The 20,329-nt window shown below is 37.4% G+C and overlaps 1 protein-coding gene across 1 annotated transcript; it reads left to right on the top strand.

Annotated features, from left to right (window-relative positions):
* The first annotated feature begins 775 nt into the window (after window positions 1–775).
* On the top strand, window positions 776–20,310 carry tnfrsf19 (tumor necrosis factor receptor superfamily, member 19). The gene is made up of 10 exons (XM_056756417.1): window positions 776–1,168; window positions 1,823–1,914; window positions 2,107–2,217; window positions 6,827–7,005; window positions 8,691–8,776; window positions 16,552–16,713; window positions 17,042–17,164; window positions 17,279–17,381; window positions 18,383–18,659; window positions 19,798–20,310. The coding sequence occupies exons 2-9, from the start codon at window positions 1,828–1,830 to the stop codon at window positions 18,627–18,629; spliced, it is 1,098 nt and encodes a 365-aa protein (XP_056612395.1). The 5' UTR covers window positions 776–1,168; window positions 1,823–1,827; the 3' UTR covers window positions 18,630–18,659; window positions 19,798–20,310.
* Window positions 20,311–20,329: the final 19 nt, after the last annotated feature.

Genomic DNA, 20,329 nt, shown 5'->3' with positions numbered 1-20,329 from the left:
TACAATGGACACTAGATGGCACTCGTTCATCTTTCATTGAACAAAATGCGAACAAATTGCGTCAGGATCTGATCCATTAGGATGATCAATTTGAATTAATAAGAAATACATTTGATTCAAATGCATCTGCAATCCTCAACATTATTGATCCTTAAAAATACACGGTTAATTGGGCTTGAATTATGCATATTTTCGCACAAAATATATCACCATATCAAACCAGTGTGAAAACTAACATGCAAACTTTTACACAGAACGAACAGGATAAACTCTAGCAACAGGATATAAAACTATTGATTGTTTTATCCCTAAATGTAGGCTACACCTCAGTTAATGTGTTGCTTTGAATGTTTTCTTCTACTATATCTTCCAAACAAACAACAACAACAAACGCCAGTTTAGTTTAATATATATATATATATATATATATATAAATATAGGCTATATTAAACTAGTTGTCAAAATAAAACGGAGACGCTCTTCGTTTAATGCACCAAAAAACTAAAACAAGCACATGTAAATACTCAGAGTAAAGACGATGGATGTTCATTCAAAAGACGAGCACACAATTGTCTTTCAAATAAATGAAACGAATAGATACAATATAATAATAACAAAATCAGCAACAATATAAATAAAAAGGCAAATAAATATAAATGAAAAGGCAAATAAATATAAATATTTAAGTAAACAAATAGATAATTTAATACACACAATCCAACCAATCCCTGCGCGCGGGGTGACGTCATCGCGATGAAAGGGAATCCTGCATCAAACGAGCGCAACAGTGGGGAGAGATCGTATTCGGATCACACAAGACGAACTTCCAGGGCTCCATGTTTGCGAAGGTCCGTTTTGGGATCATGTCGTTGGACTTTTCCTGTAGTTTCACAGGAGTTCGTGCATGTGCAGGTATACGCACGTAAGTAAAGACACACGTTTAAAGCGCTTTGTCCAGGACGTGGCTGAAGCTTTGATGTACATGCTGATCGGAGATCAGATTACAGGGATCAGATCGTAGCCATCCCTTTGCCTTTGATCTGGGCTGTTTAGTGTTGTGCTGGACTCAGGACGGGTTCAGACCTCAGCAGTGAGCACACTGGATCACATCCTGTGAAGGGCTTGACGCTTCACATATACATTACACGGAGCGGGACTGTCATATTCGGTAAGTACGTTTCACGTTTACGTGAATCTAAAGTCAGTGCGTCAAATAAATATCTTGAAATACAAAAAAAATTGTATTAAATGTCTAAGGATATGTAAATCAAGATTATATCTTGTGATAGACTACGGTGTTTGTAATATGCAGTGTAGTCATTCTTTACTTAATACATGTTCTTTAATAAACTTTATGGTGGGGAAGAAGAATGTATTAAACGCACAATATATCAAACACTAATTTTGTATGCTGTGTTGTGTTTAGCTTAATCATTGTTAAATCATTTTGATGATTTTATTTTTAATCGGTATACTTTTTAATAATATTTTTTTTGTACAATATAAACTTTTATATAAGATTTGCTCATATTATTTAATTTAAAAGCCTTTTTTTAAATGAACCAGTAAACCCCTATTAAACAGTAAAAAACAACAGAAAATTAATAGTTTTAAATTATATCAACCAATATTTTGATTAATAACTATATACAAAATGTAACTTATACACATATAAATATATGTACAACGTTTTGAGTGGATCCTCTGTCATCCTTGTGAATCATACGCTGTCTTCATTTTGCATTTGATTGTTTCCCCATTCCCCCCAAAAGCATAATTGCGTCCTACATTTTAATTCATCAAAGTGTTTTTGCCTTTGCAGTGTGTATGGAAAGACCTTTCAATATGCTCCGGGCAGTGACTCTCTGCGGGTTTCCACTTCAAAGGATACTTGTCTTTGCATTTTGTGCTATGGTACGTTTAATTTACATTAAAGCCTCATCCTGTTGCGAACTCTTCAACGTTGTCAGAAATACATAGGGAACCTCTGTTTTATTATATAAATGTACCCTTAAGTTTTAGTATTGTCTGGGAAATTACACTCTTAAAAAAACTTCTTATAAAACGATGGAGTATTGAAACATGTTTTTGTAATGTGTCTGGCAGTTTGCTGTAAGAGCCGAGGAGAGAAGAGGTTGCAGGGAACAGGAATACAAGGGAACGTTTGGAAACTGCGTTCCCTGTCGGCAATGTGATGCTGGACAGGAATTATCAAAGGTTTGGTCAATACTGCACTAGTGTTTAAAGTAATGATGATGCGCTTATAAAACTTTATTCTAAAATCGAGATATTATATCTGCAGCTTTTTGCGTCTTTTAAGTAGTTCCCTTTGATCTTAACATACAACCTCTTAAACTCTTTCTTTTCCAGTTGGCAACCACAGTCTGCGATTAATGTGCAAATACATCTAGTCGTCCCTAAGCTGTTTTTAAATACGACTGTTTTATCCACGCATGTGATCACATTTGGATCGGATGGAAACGTTCCCATCGCCATCAGTTAAAGTGTTTCATTTCTAGCCCAAACCGGCCAAAAGAAAAGTGCGTCTTCTGAGTCCGCCAATAGAGTCAGAATGCCAATGTTTTGAATAGCTTGTCCTGACCAATTATTTATTGCTTCCTTCTTTTCATAAAGAGAAAGGCTAAACCTCTGTTATTCTTTGAAGCGCACTGGCTACGCTTTAATCAGTTACACCCACATGTCCCTCTTTTTTGAGACCACCATGAGAATTTCAAGTCCTTGTATGTATTGTATGTTAAGAAATCGTTTTTTATCATACAAATCGGTCAGCAAAGCCTCAGTCTGGAGATCATTACACAGTTCATGGTCGGGCAAATGCAGGTACAGGCTGTTGGATGTGAACACACATGTTTTTTTCGTTGGATGACTTTCATGTTGCTTGTTGCGCTGTAAACACACACTTGGTTTAATGCTTCGATGCATCAGATGTTTTGGGCCAATTATGGCTATGAAGCCTAAGGCCACAGTGAATGATTTCCTTCTCTTTCCATTCAACTGCTTGTGGTTTTACCCCGTGCTCTTTAGCCAAGGACAATATCAAGCGTGAACCAGTGATGAGATCTAGAGTAGGATTGTGTGTCGATTGTTATCTCTACGTGCAAGACTCATTGTATGCTCACACCAAAGCATTTGAGTTTTTAGTGTCTGACACTTCATACGTTCTTCCAGGAGGTTGTTTTTTCTGTAAGAGCAAAAGAACGGATCACATAAGGCTTTTTTGAAGATTCTTAGCGAACCTCGACTAGTCAAACAGCTTCTACAACCTCCACATACACAGTCTATTTCACCTGAAGAGGCCGGGATAAAGTTAGATTTGTTAATAGGTGTTTTGTAATTTTGTGTTAAATTATCCTGTCAGGAACAGAATTATCATGACAGCAATGGGGAATAAACAAGGAGCCTGAACCATCTCAACAAATGTACCCCATGCAGATGTGCAGATACTTCAAAACAGACTTTGTAAGCATTTCTCGTTCCTGACTGCCATATGTCATGGATTGCATTTGTGCTGTCAGGCTAAGTAAGAAGTCATTAGGAGATGTTGCTTTATTCCAGTTCCAGACCCAGTACTTACTCATTGCATGCATCATTTTCATATTTTCCAGATCATTCTTTAATAGGTAATACAAATAGTATATATTAAGTATTTTATAATGAGTATTCCATTTTCATTATTTTAAACGTCAGCTGGATATTTGTGGAGGAGCCCGAGAAAATTCTAGCCGGCCCTGATTTGTTTTTAGAATGGAGAGATAAAAATGTATATAAGCAGCATTATGTTACTTTCAGGATTGAAAATAAACATGAAAAGTTATGGATAACATCACGTTTCTGTGGTTTTCGCCGATGACTTTACAGTGTGGATTTCACCTGAAATCTTGCCATGACTACACTACAAAACTTCTCAAAATGTGTTTTTGAATTACAGTAACAATAATAATATATATATATTTTTTTTTCTTGCATTGTGGTAATGCAATGCGGGCTTTGAAATGTTCTTTGGACGGTTTGTAGGATGGCAAAAATGGTACAGGTACTGTTTTGGAGTCTTTTGAGACAAGATTGTTCTCGGTTGATGTGAGTCCTGACTGTGGAAAAAAGCTTTTGTTCAGAAAAGAGTTTTTGACTTGTTATTTAATAGTTATAGATTGGCATGTTAGAGAAAAGTAATTGAAAACAAATATCATTTAGTTTGTGTTTTGCTGTTCAAACCGGAAAATGTTGCAAGCCAGATTCGAACTCGAGATATCCTGATGGCCAGCGCTTTGTGTGAACAAACTTTAATGACCAAACCTTTTTTAGTTACCATCCCTCCACCCCATTTTTGCCCCGCTGGACAGAAAAGCCTTATTTGGTATGCGGGCAGACAACAACAGCTGTCATTCTGTTCGGGCACCCTACTTGCAGTCTTTGGAAGGTCTGTGTTGAGAGAGCCAAGTCGCCATTCTCTAAGTGGCTGAAAACTTCTGATCCCGGGGCCAAGCTTTGTGGAGAGCTCCTGTCAGTCCCTCTCTCACGCAGGCCAGTAATCCATGCCCGCAGTGTGTGTTTTTGTGCTGCTGCGTGTGGGAAACAGGATCGCGGCGTAGAAAGAAGGCCCCTGTTTGAAGCCCATCTCCAAGTTAATGATATATGAGCCTCTTCTCTAATCCAGCTAGGTGTGCTGGAAATGCAAGCGTGGAACAGTGGCCCTACAGGGGCCGGGGCAGCTGGGGGAAAAATTTGCCAAGTAGTATCAAACCACAAAGGTCCTCTCGCTTTTCTCTGCATTACGCTGCTGTGCTGGAATGAATGGGCTGGTGATGGGAATGTTTGAACCGATGTGTTTGTTTAATGGATCACGCTTAAAGATTGCACTGTTACTTTAGAAAAATGAATAATATTACAGTAAAAGTATAGTATCATAGTATTAGCATATAAAATGGATGTTCACGTTATCTCAAAACGACATCAAACTTGTTTTTTTGGGGTCTTAAATGCTAAACAGACACAACTAAACTGATGCCTGTTTTCCCGATTTGTAGATTCAGTTGGAATGGTGCATAATGTATAATTCAACACGGCTTCACTTTATGGTTTCTGATATTAAGCTAAGTGAAAACATATCTGTGCAAATGCAAGAGTCCCAAGAACTAAATCAACGTAGCAAAAGGAAAAGGATTCAAAACAGCCATTTTCTTCATCGATTCCGTCAGTAGTTTTGAAATAACTGGTATTGTTTATAGATGTGGGTGGACCTTCAGGGGAAAACGATGTTCTGATGAAGCTGATTAAGTGGTACTTAAGATTTCATTTAGATTTGCTAAAAAACGTTTGCTTACATTTCTCTTCTTAATGTCAAACTCAATGTGGCGAAACATCAAAGTCCAACATGTTTTACCAAAACATGCCTAACAAATGTTGTTTGTTTCAGTTTGAACAGCAGATCATCGGAAAGCCATTTGAAAACCCTTCCAGCTCAATTTGATGTCTCATTTGTAAGCAAAATGTCTGTGTTTTGTAACTAGCCATTTAGCTAATAGCAGCTCTGTTGTTACAGTCCTTGAGTCGGCTGAAAGAGCAAGTGCACTCAGAGACGTTTGCTTTTGGGGTCTTTGTCTCGTGTTGGCGCTGAATGTGGAATTGATCCCGTATAATTACACAAAACGTCACTGTTTTACACCATTTATTGAAATAAAATAGGGCAGTATTTTGGGAACAATGCCTTGGGTGGTGTCCTGTGTTATTTAAGGATGGGTGAGAATGGTCACATTTCTCACGTGTCCATTACATGCTTTGGATGTGTGTACACAAATTGTCTTTCTGATTGAATCTCATGAATTTTACTTGAAAACATGAATATTTTAGGCCCAACAAAGCACATCCTTACTGCAATAAAAGCACGAAAGCATTTCCCATTTTATCTGAATTTGAATGTAAATCCTTGCATGAGGACAGTTTGATATTATAATACCTTTTATTTATAAATGTTATTGTATTTGCATGCTTTGTCAGTTGTGCTTATGCTGCAAAAATATAAAAAATATTATGTTTGAATATTATTATATTATAATATTATTTTTCAGTTTGGACGAAACAAAAATGTTAGCTATAAAACAGCTGAAGCTTTTTAACTTAAGCTTTGTGTGAAAGCTATTTTTATTTTATTTTATTTACTTATACTATTACTTATTGTATTATTTTTTTATTAAACGAAAGGTTCAAATCAATTCATACTGTAAATAGGCACCCCCTGCAATACCATTGTGGACCCCCTTTGGGTCACCAACCCCTTATGAAGACCCCTCATCTAGTTTTCATCACATTATATTTTGGTTTCATCTCAGATTTTGCCTGAAGCTTGCTTGAGTTTGAACTCAAGCATATTTTAGGGCAATACAAACACCCACGAAAATCATTCACTTTGAAGAGGTTTCCAAGTGTGTAACACATACCCAAAATCTCTCAATACCAATAACCCTCCCCACACTTTAGGCAAAGAGAGGCCCGACAAAACCTCCGCAATAAACTACTAATAAACCAACAATAGGCGTCCCCGTGGGCCATTCTCATTCAAATGCAGAGTCCTTCGGGGGCCCGGAGCAGAAGGCTGTCTATTGATCCCGAAAGAGTCAGAGAAATTATTGCCAGTGTAAGATAGACTCCCTCAAAAGAAGCTTGGCCTTTGTTCAGCAAGGGGATCTCACACACACACTGGGATCATTATTTCATCTCTGCCTCTTGTTAGTCCACATTGGCGCTTTTCTTTCGCCCGGCTCGCCCTTCTGTTCCTCGCCAGTGAGATATCTTCCCTTAATCCCTGCAGGAATGCGGCTTTGGCTATGGAGAGGATGCCCAATGTGTGCCCTGCAGAGCCAGTCGCTTCAAAGAGGACCGCAGCCTGCAGAAATGCAAACCCTGTCTAGACTGTTCAATTCTCAACCGCTTCCAGAAGGGCAACTGCTCCATCACAAACAACGCCGTGTGCGGAGACTGCTTGCCTGGGTGAGTCAGACGGAAAATGGGACGGAGACCTGCTTGAGAGTCACTTAAGATTTCAAAAAGTGGACTTCATTAAGTGGGTAAACTGTATGTGCACCCAACCACAGACCATAGAATAACTTTAACCTTATGAAGAATTTATTTTTAATGGTACACTTCTCTCTTTTAGATTCAATTACAATAAATGGGAATAATTCATATTTTAAAATAAACAACTCATATAATTACGGAATAACAAATACATTTTGATCTGTTTCTCACAAAAGCTATCATGTGCTTCGGATGCTTGAAACAGTCACCTTTCATTTATATGGCATAGACATGATTTTTGGTTACGGTTATGTCAGATTGTACGATTTTCCCTCCAAAATAATTTTCATGTTTGACGCGTTACATCCTGACGAGTAAACACATTTTGTCTCTTTTACGTAGTGTGTGATGTCATCAAGAAAGCAGGACTAGCGACGTTGGCAAACAAGAGCGTCAACAAACAATGGCTTTGTCCAAAATGGCCCCCTTAACCCTAATGTAGTGCACTATTTGAGGGGACATCCACTTTTTGTGGTGTCCGAATTCATAGTGCATCATAATAACGAGTGTACAACCGATGTACACTAACGGCTAGCTGCTAGCCATTTATCGTGAGGCTAGCGCTGAACGATTCCCGCGTATCTGCAGAAGATGGCGAGAAGTGTCCGAATTTACTCACTCATTTTCATCCGATCCTTAAAGTGGACTATATCAGTGAACTAATGTAGGGAATAGTGAATTAGGCTATAGTGGTCGATTTCGGACACAGCCAATGTCTACCAAAGCATTGTGTGTTCTACTGGCTGTCGCGTCATCAGATCCTAATGGGAATGTTCACCCCCCCCAAAAAAAATGATGTCATCATTTACCCTCTTGTCATTCTTGTATGATTGTTTTCTGCAGAACACAAAGATGATCATTTTAAGAATGTTGTAAAACCGAACAGGGACGGTACCCATTGACTTGCATAGGTTTTGTGACCAAACAATAGACGTGAATGGGCACCGTTGCTGTTTGGTTACCAACTTTATACAGAAACATCTTCTTTTGTGTTCTGCTGAAGAAAGAAAGCGAGACAGGTTCTTTGGATGATAAAGGTTCTTTATGGAACCATGTAGACAAAAAGGTTCATATATGGCATCATAAAGCACGTTTATTTTTAAGATTGTACCAATGATCTCAAACTAGTTAGCGCCATGCTTACCAAATCAGAGCAACAGGAACATTTAAATCTTTGTTCCATGCTATAAAAAAGTCAATGGACGTTTGCCCTAATAAGACAAGATTTCTCATGTTAAAGTCAAGGTCAAACAGAACAAACTAAAGACCTTAAGTTAGGCCAAGTCATGCTGTAACATGTCACACAATAGCATGATTCTGTCAGGTTTTCTCTAAAACACTGCGAGAGTGATCTAGTTAGCCCAGAGCAGCATCCCGCTCTCACCGGTTAAGTTTCTTAATAACATTTGATTACCCCTCATTAAGTGCTTTGACACGGTTCGACTTGCTAAGAGCAGGTTTTCACCGTCAAAGTTCATCTACATCTGTTTCAGAAAAAAAACGCTGTACTCCTAAATAACTAATGAAACATTTCCTATATTTTAATTAATAAAACTGAAATGTCCTATATTTCATTTTTATTTATTTTTGTCTTACAGATTTTACAGGAAGACAAAGTTAAGTGGATTTCAGGATATGGAGTGTATACCATGTGGAGACCCACCACCACCATATGAACCTCACTGTAAGTTCATATTTACTGCTTAACCTACATGTGTAAAAGCCCAAAATTCTTACATTATTTTGACATCCTCAAGTCATTCAAACCTGTGTATGGATCTCTTATGTGGAACACAAAAGAAGATATTTTGAGAAAGGTCTCAGTGGTTTTGTGACCATATACAATGAGGCCAACCTTTTTCAAAATATCTTCTTTTGTGTTCTGGGGAAGAAAGTCATACAGGTTTGAAATGACAAGAGGGTGAGTAAATGATGACATCATTTTCACTATAATATCTAGTGGTTTCATTTGCTCTGAAAACACACATCAATTTGGGGGGGGGGGTTTCTCTGGAAAAGGCTGTCTTAAAATGATACTAAACTCAAAAATGAAGATTCTGTCATCATTTACTCACCTTCAAGTTGTTTCAAATGTGTATAAATGTCTTTGTTCTGATGAACACAGAGAAAGGTATTTGGAAGAATGCTCATTACCAAACAGATCTCAACACCCATTGACTCCCATTAGTAGGAAAAATTACTTTATCTTTTTCTGTTGAACACAAAATACATTTTAAAGAATGTGGACTCCCATTGTTTTTTTCCTTCTATGGTAGTCAAAGGGTGTTGAGATCTGTTCAGTTATAAGCCTTATTTCAAACTTCTTTCTCTGTGTTCATGAGACCAAAGGAATTTATTCGCGTTTGGAACAACTTGATGACTACTTTTCATTTTAGGGTGAAGTATCCCTTTAAGGGGATGGTGAACCTAAAAATTCAATAGGGGCTGGCTGCAGCCGATGGGGCGAGTGGAGCTCCCCTCAAAAGTGGAAATACTTCATCTCCACTCGAAGCCCGAGCTGATATACGTCACCTAATTCAGACCTCAACCCACAAAATAATTTATGTAATGGCGCTGTTTTAATGTCAATAAATACTTGTAATGTTTTAATGCTACAAAATGATTAATGTTACTAAATCCAGACTTCTAGGTTTGTATTTAGAAAGTAAACATTATAATAGTTGGAAATGAACAATAAATGAAACATCAAATAAATTAAGTTTAAAAAAATTAAAAATGTGAACAACCAAATGTGCTTTTATAGTTAAAGCAAAATAACATACAAAACAACCACAGTAAAATGTTGAATAATTTCCACAAATTAAGTTTTAATTGTTTTAAGTAAAGAACACAAACTATGTTTACAAAACACATCAACTACAAGTAACAGTAAATATCGATCAACGAATGTTCTTCTCCTTCTTCTTCTTTCCTTTTAATGGTGGGTTGCAACCAACAAGTTTAGGTCTATATCACAACGTACGGTTCCGGGGTGTGTTACATCAGGGTTGTAAGTACTTCGGTGGATTATATTAAAAAATCGGATTTTGTAAACCTGTATTTTAAAGAAATTTATGCATAATCAGCTAACATTGGCGAGACATCCATATTGATCGTCAAAAATATATAAATCCATCGTGTTTAATTATCATTTTTGCAAAATTTCACGGAAGCCATATGCGTTGTGCTCGCATTGCACATTAAAACAGCGTCAGTCTGCAAGTAGTGTAGGAATGCTGAGATTAAATTACCCAAATTAAAGTTCGAACTTCGGAGAACTCAGCAATGCCATTTTGCCCCTTATTATTGAGTGGAGGTGACGTATTACCTGTTCGAGAGTGGTGCTCCACTCTCCTCATCGGCTGCAGCTAGACCCCTTTCAAAAATTATAATTACAGCACTTTTTCTCTGGCACTCTACTTAAACAGCTTTCACACAAGTCTTTCAAAATAAAAGTCTCACATCAGGAAAACATTAATAATCACTTTTGTTGTTGTTGTTGTGGTTTTTGTTTCTTTTACTCTATACTCCACTACCCACCAGTTGAGAAACACTGGTTTAGAAATACATTTTTGTGATTAAAGATTATAAGGGAACATAGATTTTAAATAAAGAATGACCTACACAGATAAACACTGCAATATTGTATAAAATATCTTCTTTTCTTCTTCTTTATTTTTTGCATGCAATATGCAGCATTTATTGTTAATAGCTTATCAATGTGGGTCATTATCTTTCAAATGTGTGTGCCCTCTTAATCTTTAGTTAAAATCTGAAAATGCACTTCCGCCATATTGACTAACCATCTTAAATGACGTGTGTTAGGCGGCTTGGGCGGAGCATACGTTAACTCCTCCCCTTCAACTGTCAGTCTGCTCCCAGTTCCATTTCAAAATGTTTCCAATCAAATCGCAGAGAAAGACAAACATCCACTATTTTTCTCATTCAAATTCCATTTCACTCGGAAATGCGTCAAAATACGGAGGTAAAAACGATCGCAACTTCCGGGTCACGGGACTTTGAGGCAAGCTCACACGACGCAACTTTCAACTGAATTTTGCTGTCGCAGATTTACAAGGTTGATCAAATCGGTGCTCGTTGCCGTCGCAAAGCCAGCGCTATCGAGTGAATTATGAGAAAACATTTATTTGTTGTTGGTGGTGACGTCTTCCTGACCCAAAGGCCTTTATAGTTTACAAGCCAGAGAAGACAAGGAACAAGTAGTGCGAGTGCCAGAAATACCCCTCCGAGGCTTCATACATCATTGTTTTACATAAATCACATAAATACTTATTTTTATAAGTCAAGGAACAGGTGTAGGTTATAATCAATTTTCTGTTTTACTATCTGAAACACTGTTACGCTCTTCAGGGCATTTTAAACTCACAGGCAGCGTTCCACAAAGCAGTGAATTGTTCTCTAGCATTTGGGGCTGCTAAATGTGCTCATTTTACCCGTCATTGAGTACCGTTCTGCAGAACCTGTCTTCAGGCGCTAACACATGGAGAGACGAATGCCTTTCAAAAGTGAGTGCATCAGTGACTGCTTGCATGGATTTGGCAGTTGGGTGTTTGGTATAGAGTCAGAGCCAGATGCAACTAGGCTTTGTCAAGAAAGAAAAGAAATGAAGAATTCCTGTCAAGGTACAGCTTGACCTGTGCATGTAAAAAATAATATCTCCGGGTAAACCCAAGATAAAAAAATCAATCTGTGCATGACACCCCACTGCCGTGTTTATACTCCAAACCGTTCTGCTCCTCTGTCATTTTGTGAGGGAAGTGAACACTCCAGATCCCAGTAATAGCCCTCACGTCGGCCCGGGGCAAACACGCAGCTGTGCGAGGAAGTGTGACTTTAGATGGGACCATAAATCCAAAAACACTCTGGTCTTCTTGGCTCATCCTGAGAGCAAGAGGTAAACAGAGCATTTAATGGATTCCTTTAGCCGCTTTAATATATTTCATGTGCTGCTGTCTCTTCTTGTCATGGGATGTCTTTAAATATTTGGCAGAGCTTCCCACAGCTGTCCCATCTAAGCATCCGAAGTGATGTGAAGCCAGTTTATAAAGAGGTCACATGAGAGCCGGGCGGCTGCTTGATGTGTAATGACTGAGAGTAATGTAATACAACGCTTTTGCTTCTGCAAAACTTCATAAACTCGTGATTTGTTTGCCTGGTTAGAAACAGTCTGGTCTCTTTTCACAATGTACTTGTTTGAACTACAGGTAGATCTGTTAAGAATTGTATGTACTATTATGCTAGAAGCATGACAGGAACGATGCGAAGATGCAATTTATATGTCATAGAAAGTGTTTCATGATTTAGAAGAGATCACATTCACACAAGCTGTGAAACATATTAAGAAGTAAATGTGAAACCGTCTTTTCAAACGGAAACTGATGTGGTTTGCTGGTGCACCATAGATATATAAGTCATTAACAACAGCCCAGTCTGAAAGGAAAGCATATCAAATATTGCTAGCATTTTTTACTCTTTTACCCTTTTATAGACTGTATTTCAGTAACGTACTGTAGCATGAACCTAGAAAGTAAAAATATGTGTTTTTTCATTTGACCTTAAGGATGGAAAAGCACATTGTAGGCAAATAGATCATATTTGTGGAAGTTGTATCCCGAGGCTCATGTTTTGTGTTTCATTGATGGACTTATTTGACATGTGTGATGGGTGGCTCTGTAAAACACTCTACAAAACAATTCTGCTCAAAGCAGGTAATACCTTATAAGTCAACATACAATCAAATCTTGTTTTCTTAACACAGGGTTTTTGTCTTAGCACAGTTGATCAAAAGTCTTATTTCAGCATTTAGTAAAATTTCTGTATGAACTCGACTGTTCGGGTGATGTAACCTAAAGGGCTTTTTTTTCATTCTAATGCACTACTTTTACATAGTTTTTCTATGTAAACATGTGCTAGACAGTCATGCTTGACCGTTGCGCTTGCGCCTCCAACCCAATCTCACAGGAATTCGTAACTATTTTACGAGGTGGCTAATTCAAATGAATTTGCATGATCTGATTTGATTATTGTATGTTTTAGGAAGATTTTCTTTCACGCTAGGAAGAGGGGAGGGGAGGGGCTTCAGTATTGCCTTTTCTAATAATCATACATTTTTGTACGATTCACATTGTACAAATTCATACGAATTAGCGATCTTGTAAAATAGTTAGGAGTTCCAGTGAGATCAGGTTGGCATCTAACATCTTTAGCTGTGTCTCCCATGAGCGTGTTTTTAGGATGAATTGTCAAGTTAACATTTTCACTTAGTTAATGTCAAATGATGGATTTGAAAGGGAAGCATTAAAGACCGTTCACATGAAGAACGCTAAATGTAACGCCAAATTTATCACGATTAATCGCATCCAGAATATAAGTTTGGGTTTACACATTATACCTCTGTGTACTCTGCATATTAACTTTGTATTTATAAACACATACATGTACATATGTTTAAATGCATATGTTTAAAGAAAATATAAACATTTTATAAACGTTAAACATAATTTCAATTATGTAAATACATCTAAACATTTCCTAAATATATTGTATGTGAATGTTTTTGTGTTTATAAATACAAAATGAATATGCACAGTACACAGACATAAATTATGTAAACACACATTTTAATTCTGGATGCGATTAATTTTTTATTAATCATTTGACAGCCCAAGTGTAAATATAACAAACCTATATATTAGTGTCCACACCAATGGACGTTGTTATGTTTTCCCCAAGCTTGCGTGGCTGCAATTTCACATTTTAAACTTACAAAGACTTTAAATTTAAAATAATTTTCATCGTTCACCAGCTGGAAAAATGTCCATTAAAGTGATCCTAAAGATATCGGTCCTCTATTTTCAAAGGTTATAAAGCTAGCATGGACTCTTCTATTCTATTTATTAAACATTTTTAACATGTTTTTCTTCTGTCACACATGAAATTGATAGCTATTTAACTGTGAAATGGTCAGTGATAAGGTTGGCAGTGCATGTGAAAATCTAAACTATAGCCCTGCCCGAGCTGGGAAACAATTGTTTTTGTTGAGGCTGTAGACTATCACAATTCTCTACACTGTCCATCCCTCATGTGCTTTGGGCTCAAGGCCATGTGTGTGAGTGTGGCATTCTCTAAAGTCAACAGGCAGGCGCATATATCAAAGAGAGCAGTGTGTTGGCTCACAGAGCTCAGCGCAGTGATAGTATCAGCAGGTGAGATCTTTTCTATGGGCCGCTCTTTGTCTGTGTTTGCTGCAGCTGTGCGCTGCTGATAAGAGTTTGGGTTTGGGGATGGAGAGAGAGAGAGAGAGAGAGAGAGAGGGCAAGAGAACGGAACACAACTGGCTCAGATTTGCTGGCACATAACTCTGTAGACAGAGGTTTAATGAGCAAACTCTGTAGTGTATGGGAAGAATTCATATCACAGTTCTTCTGCAATTTTACAAGCACATTCAGATACACGATTGATGCTTTTTTGCTAGACAGTTACAGTAGAGGAGCCAAAAAGGAAAAGAAAAGAAAGAGTTGAATGAACAAAAGCTCTCTAAGTATTTATGAAAGACAGACGCACTTAATTTACCCAAAGAGATAATTCATAAAGTATATGGGTTTTTTGGGAGCGTCTTTGTCACAATTCAAATTTTTTCTCAAACTCTAAATAAACTCTAAACCTCATGGAGCTGAATGTTTAAAGACGCAAGCACGGTTGTAATATTTTTTTGTCTTCAGATGGAATGAACAAACACACATAACAGAGAAAAGTCCTTTGGAGGGCTTAACTGATGTTCACATATAGAGCTCATGGATCTGTGAAGGCCAAGCCCATATTTACTTAATGATTAATTTACCATAGAGCAAATAAAAAAGGCTTGTGTTCATGCAATGAAAAGATGTTAAGCAAATATCTGGTTCATATTTAACTTCTTTATATAAAGATAATACTTCCACATGAAATAAATATTGTATATGGTTCCTAAAGCTGCCCATTTAGGACTTGCACTAGGTTTATTTGTCACATTGTTAAAAACATCAAGTAACATCAAGTTTTTTTTTCTTGTAACTTTGCGGCCTTTTTTTGTAGTTGTTTGTAATTTTCACCGTATTTCAAAAGTAGAATTTCATCCTGTAAAAAACGAAAATGTACTGGCAGCTGGGTCGGCAGAAGTATACGAAAAATAACGGGGATTTTCCCGTAAAATTACATGTATTCGCATTTTTTCATGTTAATTTGCTTTTTTTCACCGTATTTCAAAAGTAGACCAAAACAATCCTGAAAAATTCGGAAATGTACTGGCCGCTGTGGCACCAGGAATATTCCATAAAATAACAAAAAAAATTGTTAAAAAAAAGGTTTTTTTTGTATTTCGTAAAATTTTAGATTTTTGGCCATTATACATGAAAAATCTGTAAAAATGGCAGTAAAATTCAGTAAAATTGTGCTTTATTAAGTGAAGCTTTCTGGCCTTGCACGATTTGAATTGAAAGTGAAATGGAAAATTTGAATGTGGTATCTCAATATTGCTTGAATCCCTCTTATAATTGATCGATTTTAAAATCTCAAGTCTTCTTGACACATATCTTTTTGACAAGGCATGCAATTGAGGTAACACTAATAATGTGGGGCGAGTTGTAGATCAAAGTTCAAATGGTACGGTCAGTGGTCTGTTTAAATCCCCAACCCCCAAACCTTAGCAAGCACCATTACTTCTCAACATCCTATTAATGTTTGCCAGCCTGTAGCTCAAGGTCATGGGTTTGATCCCCAGGGAACGCATGTAAATGAGAAAATGTGTAGCTAGGATAAGAGCATCTGAAGGTCACATGACCATTTTGTTCCAGTCGTACGTGACTGATTGATGTACTCAGTAGTAAGCGAGATAGCCCTAATTATCTTGAAAATTGCCATAAGAACACTAGCTGTGAAACCCCTTATTCAGGCTAGATCAGTCACTCGATAGTCGCTGGATTTGTTCGAAGATCACGGCTGTCTTCAGGGCAGGGAGGGTTTCGCTAGACGGTGACATCAGAGCTCCCCTGGTGCCTTTGGACCACGGCAGCTGGTTTCTCAGACCGATTGCACATTCCCCAGCCGAACTTCAAACATATTGCAGTGACTCCCCGCAGCCTTTATCTGCCCCCAAATAATGGGCTCGCCAGACTGGCAAGCGCAGGCTCGACTGGCCCGGGGGGAAGAGGTGAAAAATTATCAGCAGGCTGGGAATGCGCCATTCACCTCTGGGACATTCCTTCTATTTAAACCCTGTTTTCTTTGGAACGGGTCGATGAACGTATACCACAGCAATGGAAGACGAGTGAGAAGCGCAGACACACAAACGTTTTGGCTTTGGATGGTTCATTTGGAGGATGAGAGAGATGCAAGATTAGGAACGTCATGGGGTGAAGTACTGTTGGTAGTGACATCACTTCCTGTCTTCTGTGTTATCAGGCAGTGGGCGAGTGAATCTGGTGCCTCTGCAGTCCACAGTGACCAGCCCAAGGGACATGGCTTTGGCTGCGGTCATCTGCAGCGCTCTGGCCACCGTCATCCTGGCTCTTTTCATCCTCTGTGTCATCTATTGTAAGAGACAGCTGCTGGAGAAAAAACCTGGTAATTCACTACCCATCCCTTCTCGTAGTATTTCGTATCATAAATCATGTCAAATTCTTAATAAACAGACACATGTTATTCAAAACCTGTAAATGACTCTTACTTGAGTGAAACACCCCAAAAAGATATTTTGAGAAATGTCTAAGTGGTTTTGTGTTCATGCAATGGAAGTCAATTGGGTCCAAGGTTGCTTGGTTGCCGACATTCTTCACAATATCTTCTTTTGTGTTTTGCAGGAAGAAAATCATACAGGTTTGGAATAACATGAGAGTTGAATCAGAATTTAGTGTCTAAGCTTTTATGCTTCATCTGTGTGTCTGTTTCTCAGTGTCTATGAGGTCTCACGAGGGTCCGTATGTGGGGTCGGAGTTGTCTTGTCTGGATCGGAGAGTTCTGGAATTCTCCCAGCGGCCTTGTTGTCACTGTCATCACAGTTCAGGACAGACCTGCGGTGAGCTTCACACACATCTCAGAAGTGATACTAACACACTGATACATTGTTGGAGCGAGGAATCTTCTTTCTGGAGCCAAATATGTAAATTAAACTATTTATTTTGTTTTGCAGGTCCTGTACACCTGATTCCCTCAATGTGTTATGATGATACCTGGAGCCAGGGCTGTGCCCGAGAACGGGACTCATTTCATTCTCAAAGCAGTCTCAATGAAGGGTGAGTCTTTTGTACGGAGTAAACCGTCCCATTGAAAGTTAACATGAAAACTGCAGTTGTTAATAGTAATCTCAAGGCTCGGAATACATGATTTTTGATTGGTTGGTCGGTGTGATATTCTTCTATAACCTATGCATATCCACCGATTATATCATATTGAATAGTAAATCCGGGATACTCTACTGGCGCAATGCAATTTATTGTTACTAATCGTTATAATCAATTTTGCTGCGGTGTAGCTTTTAACATTTATATATTTTTTCTTTTCAAGTTAAATTATTACCACAAGTTTATTTTAGTTTAGTTAAATTTAAACGCTGAAAAATAGTCTTTTTATCGAGAAAGAAAAAAAAACTTATTGGAAAAAAAAATTGCCTCAGAAATTAACCTGAAATAAGTTTAAGGGACTATAAATAAACAAAAAGAAATAAAAGAATAAATTCTGAAATAAATGAAATGGATTAATCTTATATAACATTACATTAAACAAATAAATAATAAAATGACCAAAGCATTGCTGAAAATTTTGTACATAAGAACAAAAAATCTAAAAATAAAAGCTAATTTAACATATTAATAAAATTTATAAACAAAACTATAATAATAACTATAATAACTCAAACCATTGCAAATTGGGGCAATGTAAAGGGAGATATGAATACTAATTTTAATGTAGCTATAATATAAAGGTATAATTTATTTTTGTTTAGTCTCAATCAAAAAGTTACAGATTGCAGCTTTAAATGTTTAACATAATAAAACCATTGTTAATAAAATATTTAACTTTAAATCAATATTTTATGTTTAATTAACTATGAAGCAATATTGTAACAAGATGGATAATGTACAATCGTTCGGCCACACAAACAGTTTATTTTGTGATAAAGATCGGCTGACTGTATGTTATCTGAAACGCTTGCTTTTATCATGTCAATTATTGTAATATTAAATTGCCGTGGAATAATTACAGATAATTAAACTTTAACATGTGTTCACGACAGACTGCTGAATGCATCACTGGGAACCAGTCAACCAGATCTGGAATGCGCACCTGACCATCTCTCAGACGCATGGCCATTTGTACAGAGCAGCAGAACCCCGGACCATCTCCAGTCCAGCTCACAGAGACGTTCCTCCTATGAAGAGAGAGAGGAACGAGACCTGAAATCCTCAGGTCAGGCGTCAAAAGATCGTGAGGACGAGTCAAACAGTCGGCTTCTATCACAGACAACAGTGGTCCACAACTGAAGGCAAATGCAACTACAGGGCGAAAGTAAGGTGTGGTCACAGGTTGAAATTACTGACCCCAGCGAATAAAAACTGGCTTAAGTATTTGTCAATACAGAAAGTGAAAATTAAAGAGATCTTTGTTCGCCCTATCAAAAGAAAAACACATTCGACTGTGTTTATTTTTTTAAGAGGAGCTCTCAATGACTTTATGAGAACTAAAGCAAATGAGTGAATGGCATCAAGAGTCAAGGGCGTTGTGTGTAAACACACCAAACAAAAGCCTTATAGTGAAATGCCAAACATGAAAGAAGCAAATTCATTTTCCTCAGAAACACTTAAAAGAGCCTTTTGACTGTATCAAACGCTTTGCTGGTGTGAAACGCCCATGAAGTCACGCCTTTTCTATTTTGTTAACCTGGAAAAGAAAGGCGTATGATCATTTATCAAGTAAAAAGAGCTTTGAAATAAGATGAAGATAAAGATATATTGAATTAAAGGCACTTGTACATTATTGCATCTCGGTTATTTCTCCCAAGAAAAAGATCAAGAAATCTCACAGATGTCTCCATTAGTGTTTCAGAAGAGATCTCGCATGTCACAAACTGAGTTCAGATTTGTTATGCCTGCTATCATACATCAGTTTTATTAAATATGATTTTAATATGACCTCACACGAAACATTTCTCATCGAATTTACCCAAATCCAAATTAGTTTATGAGACACATCTGAGACTACTAGGAACTCCTGAAAAATCTCTTGAGCTATCGAAGAACAATAATATTTTTGCTCATTTAAACAAATAGATCACCCCCAAAATTTGATTTTTATTATTAAATTTTTCTTCTATAAATTATATTGTTTACTATTCCTCATGTATTTCCAAAGCGGTATGGCCTCTTGAAAAGAGATAAATAGAAAACATTCTGCTAAATGTCTTACGAGTTCTTTGTAAGAGAGACATAAAGATTTGGATTAAAATGAGGGATTAAGTCAAAGGTGACAGAACTACATTTGCTGTGTGAGTCATTTCTTTAAATCTGGCAAGCCGAGCAGAGTTCATTAAAAGCTTGATCCTGTTAACTTACATAAAAGTAAATCCACAGACACGTTTTGATAGACTCCCATTGATCTAACGGCAAGCGATTAACGTGTTTGTTCATGCCCTGTCTTTTTATCTTGCTTCAGGATGACCTAGCTTTAACTCGCCTGCCGCTGGTCTCCCAGAGAGACGCTCTGGAGGTAAAAAGAGCAAAGGAAGATCCCAACTGCGATTACATCGGCCCACACACACACACACATTTTTCTACAGCTCATAGGTTAAAGAGACTTCATTAATAAGTGTAAACAAAACCACACAAGATAAAACAGCTCTGTGAAGCAGAGGGAGAATCTGTTTCGGTGAAAGAAGAACGGTAACCAGTCTCTAGTTAATAAATCCCGGCATTGACTGCCTGTTGAGGTGGATTGAAGTCAAGTTAATACAGCGGTAGAAGTTGAAGTGGTCTGTGCACTACATTCCTGTGTGTGTTCTTCAGTTTGTAGATATTGTATTATAGAAATTAGAAGTGAGATATTTTTGTAATGTAGGTATTCCAGTGCATTTTGTGCCTTCACTTGCATTTGATGATGATGTCTGATAAACTCATTAGAAGATGAATTCAGTAATCCAATTTGTAAATAAAATGTTAGAAACTTTGATGAAGTATTGGTATTTTAT

The sequence above is a fragment of the Triplophysa dalaica genome, chromosome 9, assembly GCF_015846415.1.
Source record: "Triplophysa dalaica isolate WHDGS20190420 chromosome 9, ASM1584641v1, whole genome shotgun sequence".
In the NCBI taxonomy this organism is placed as follows: domain Eukaryota; kingdom Metazoa; phylum Chordata; class Actinopteri; order Cypriniformes; family Nemacheilidae; genus Triplophysa; species Triplophysa dalaica.
This window is presented reverse-complemented; position numbering and strand designations above follow the sequence as displayed.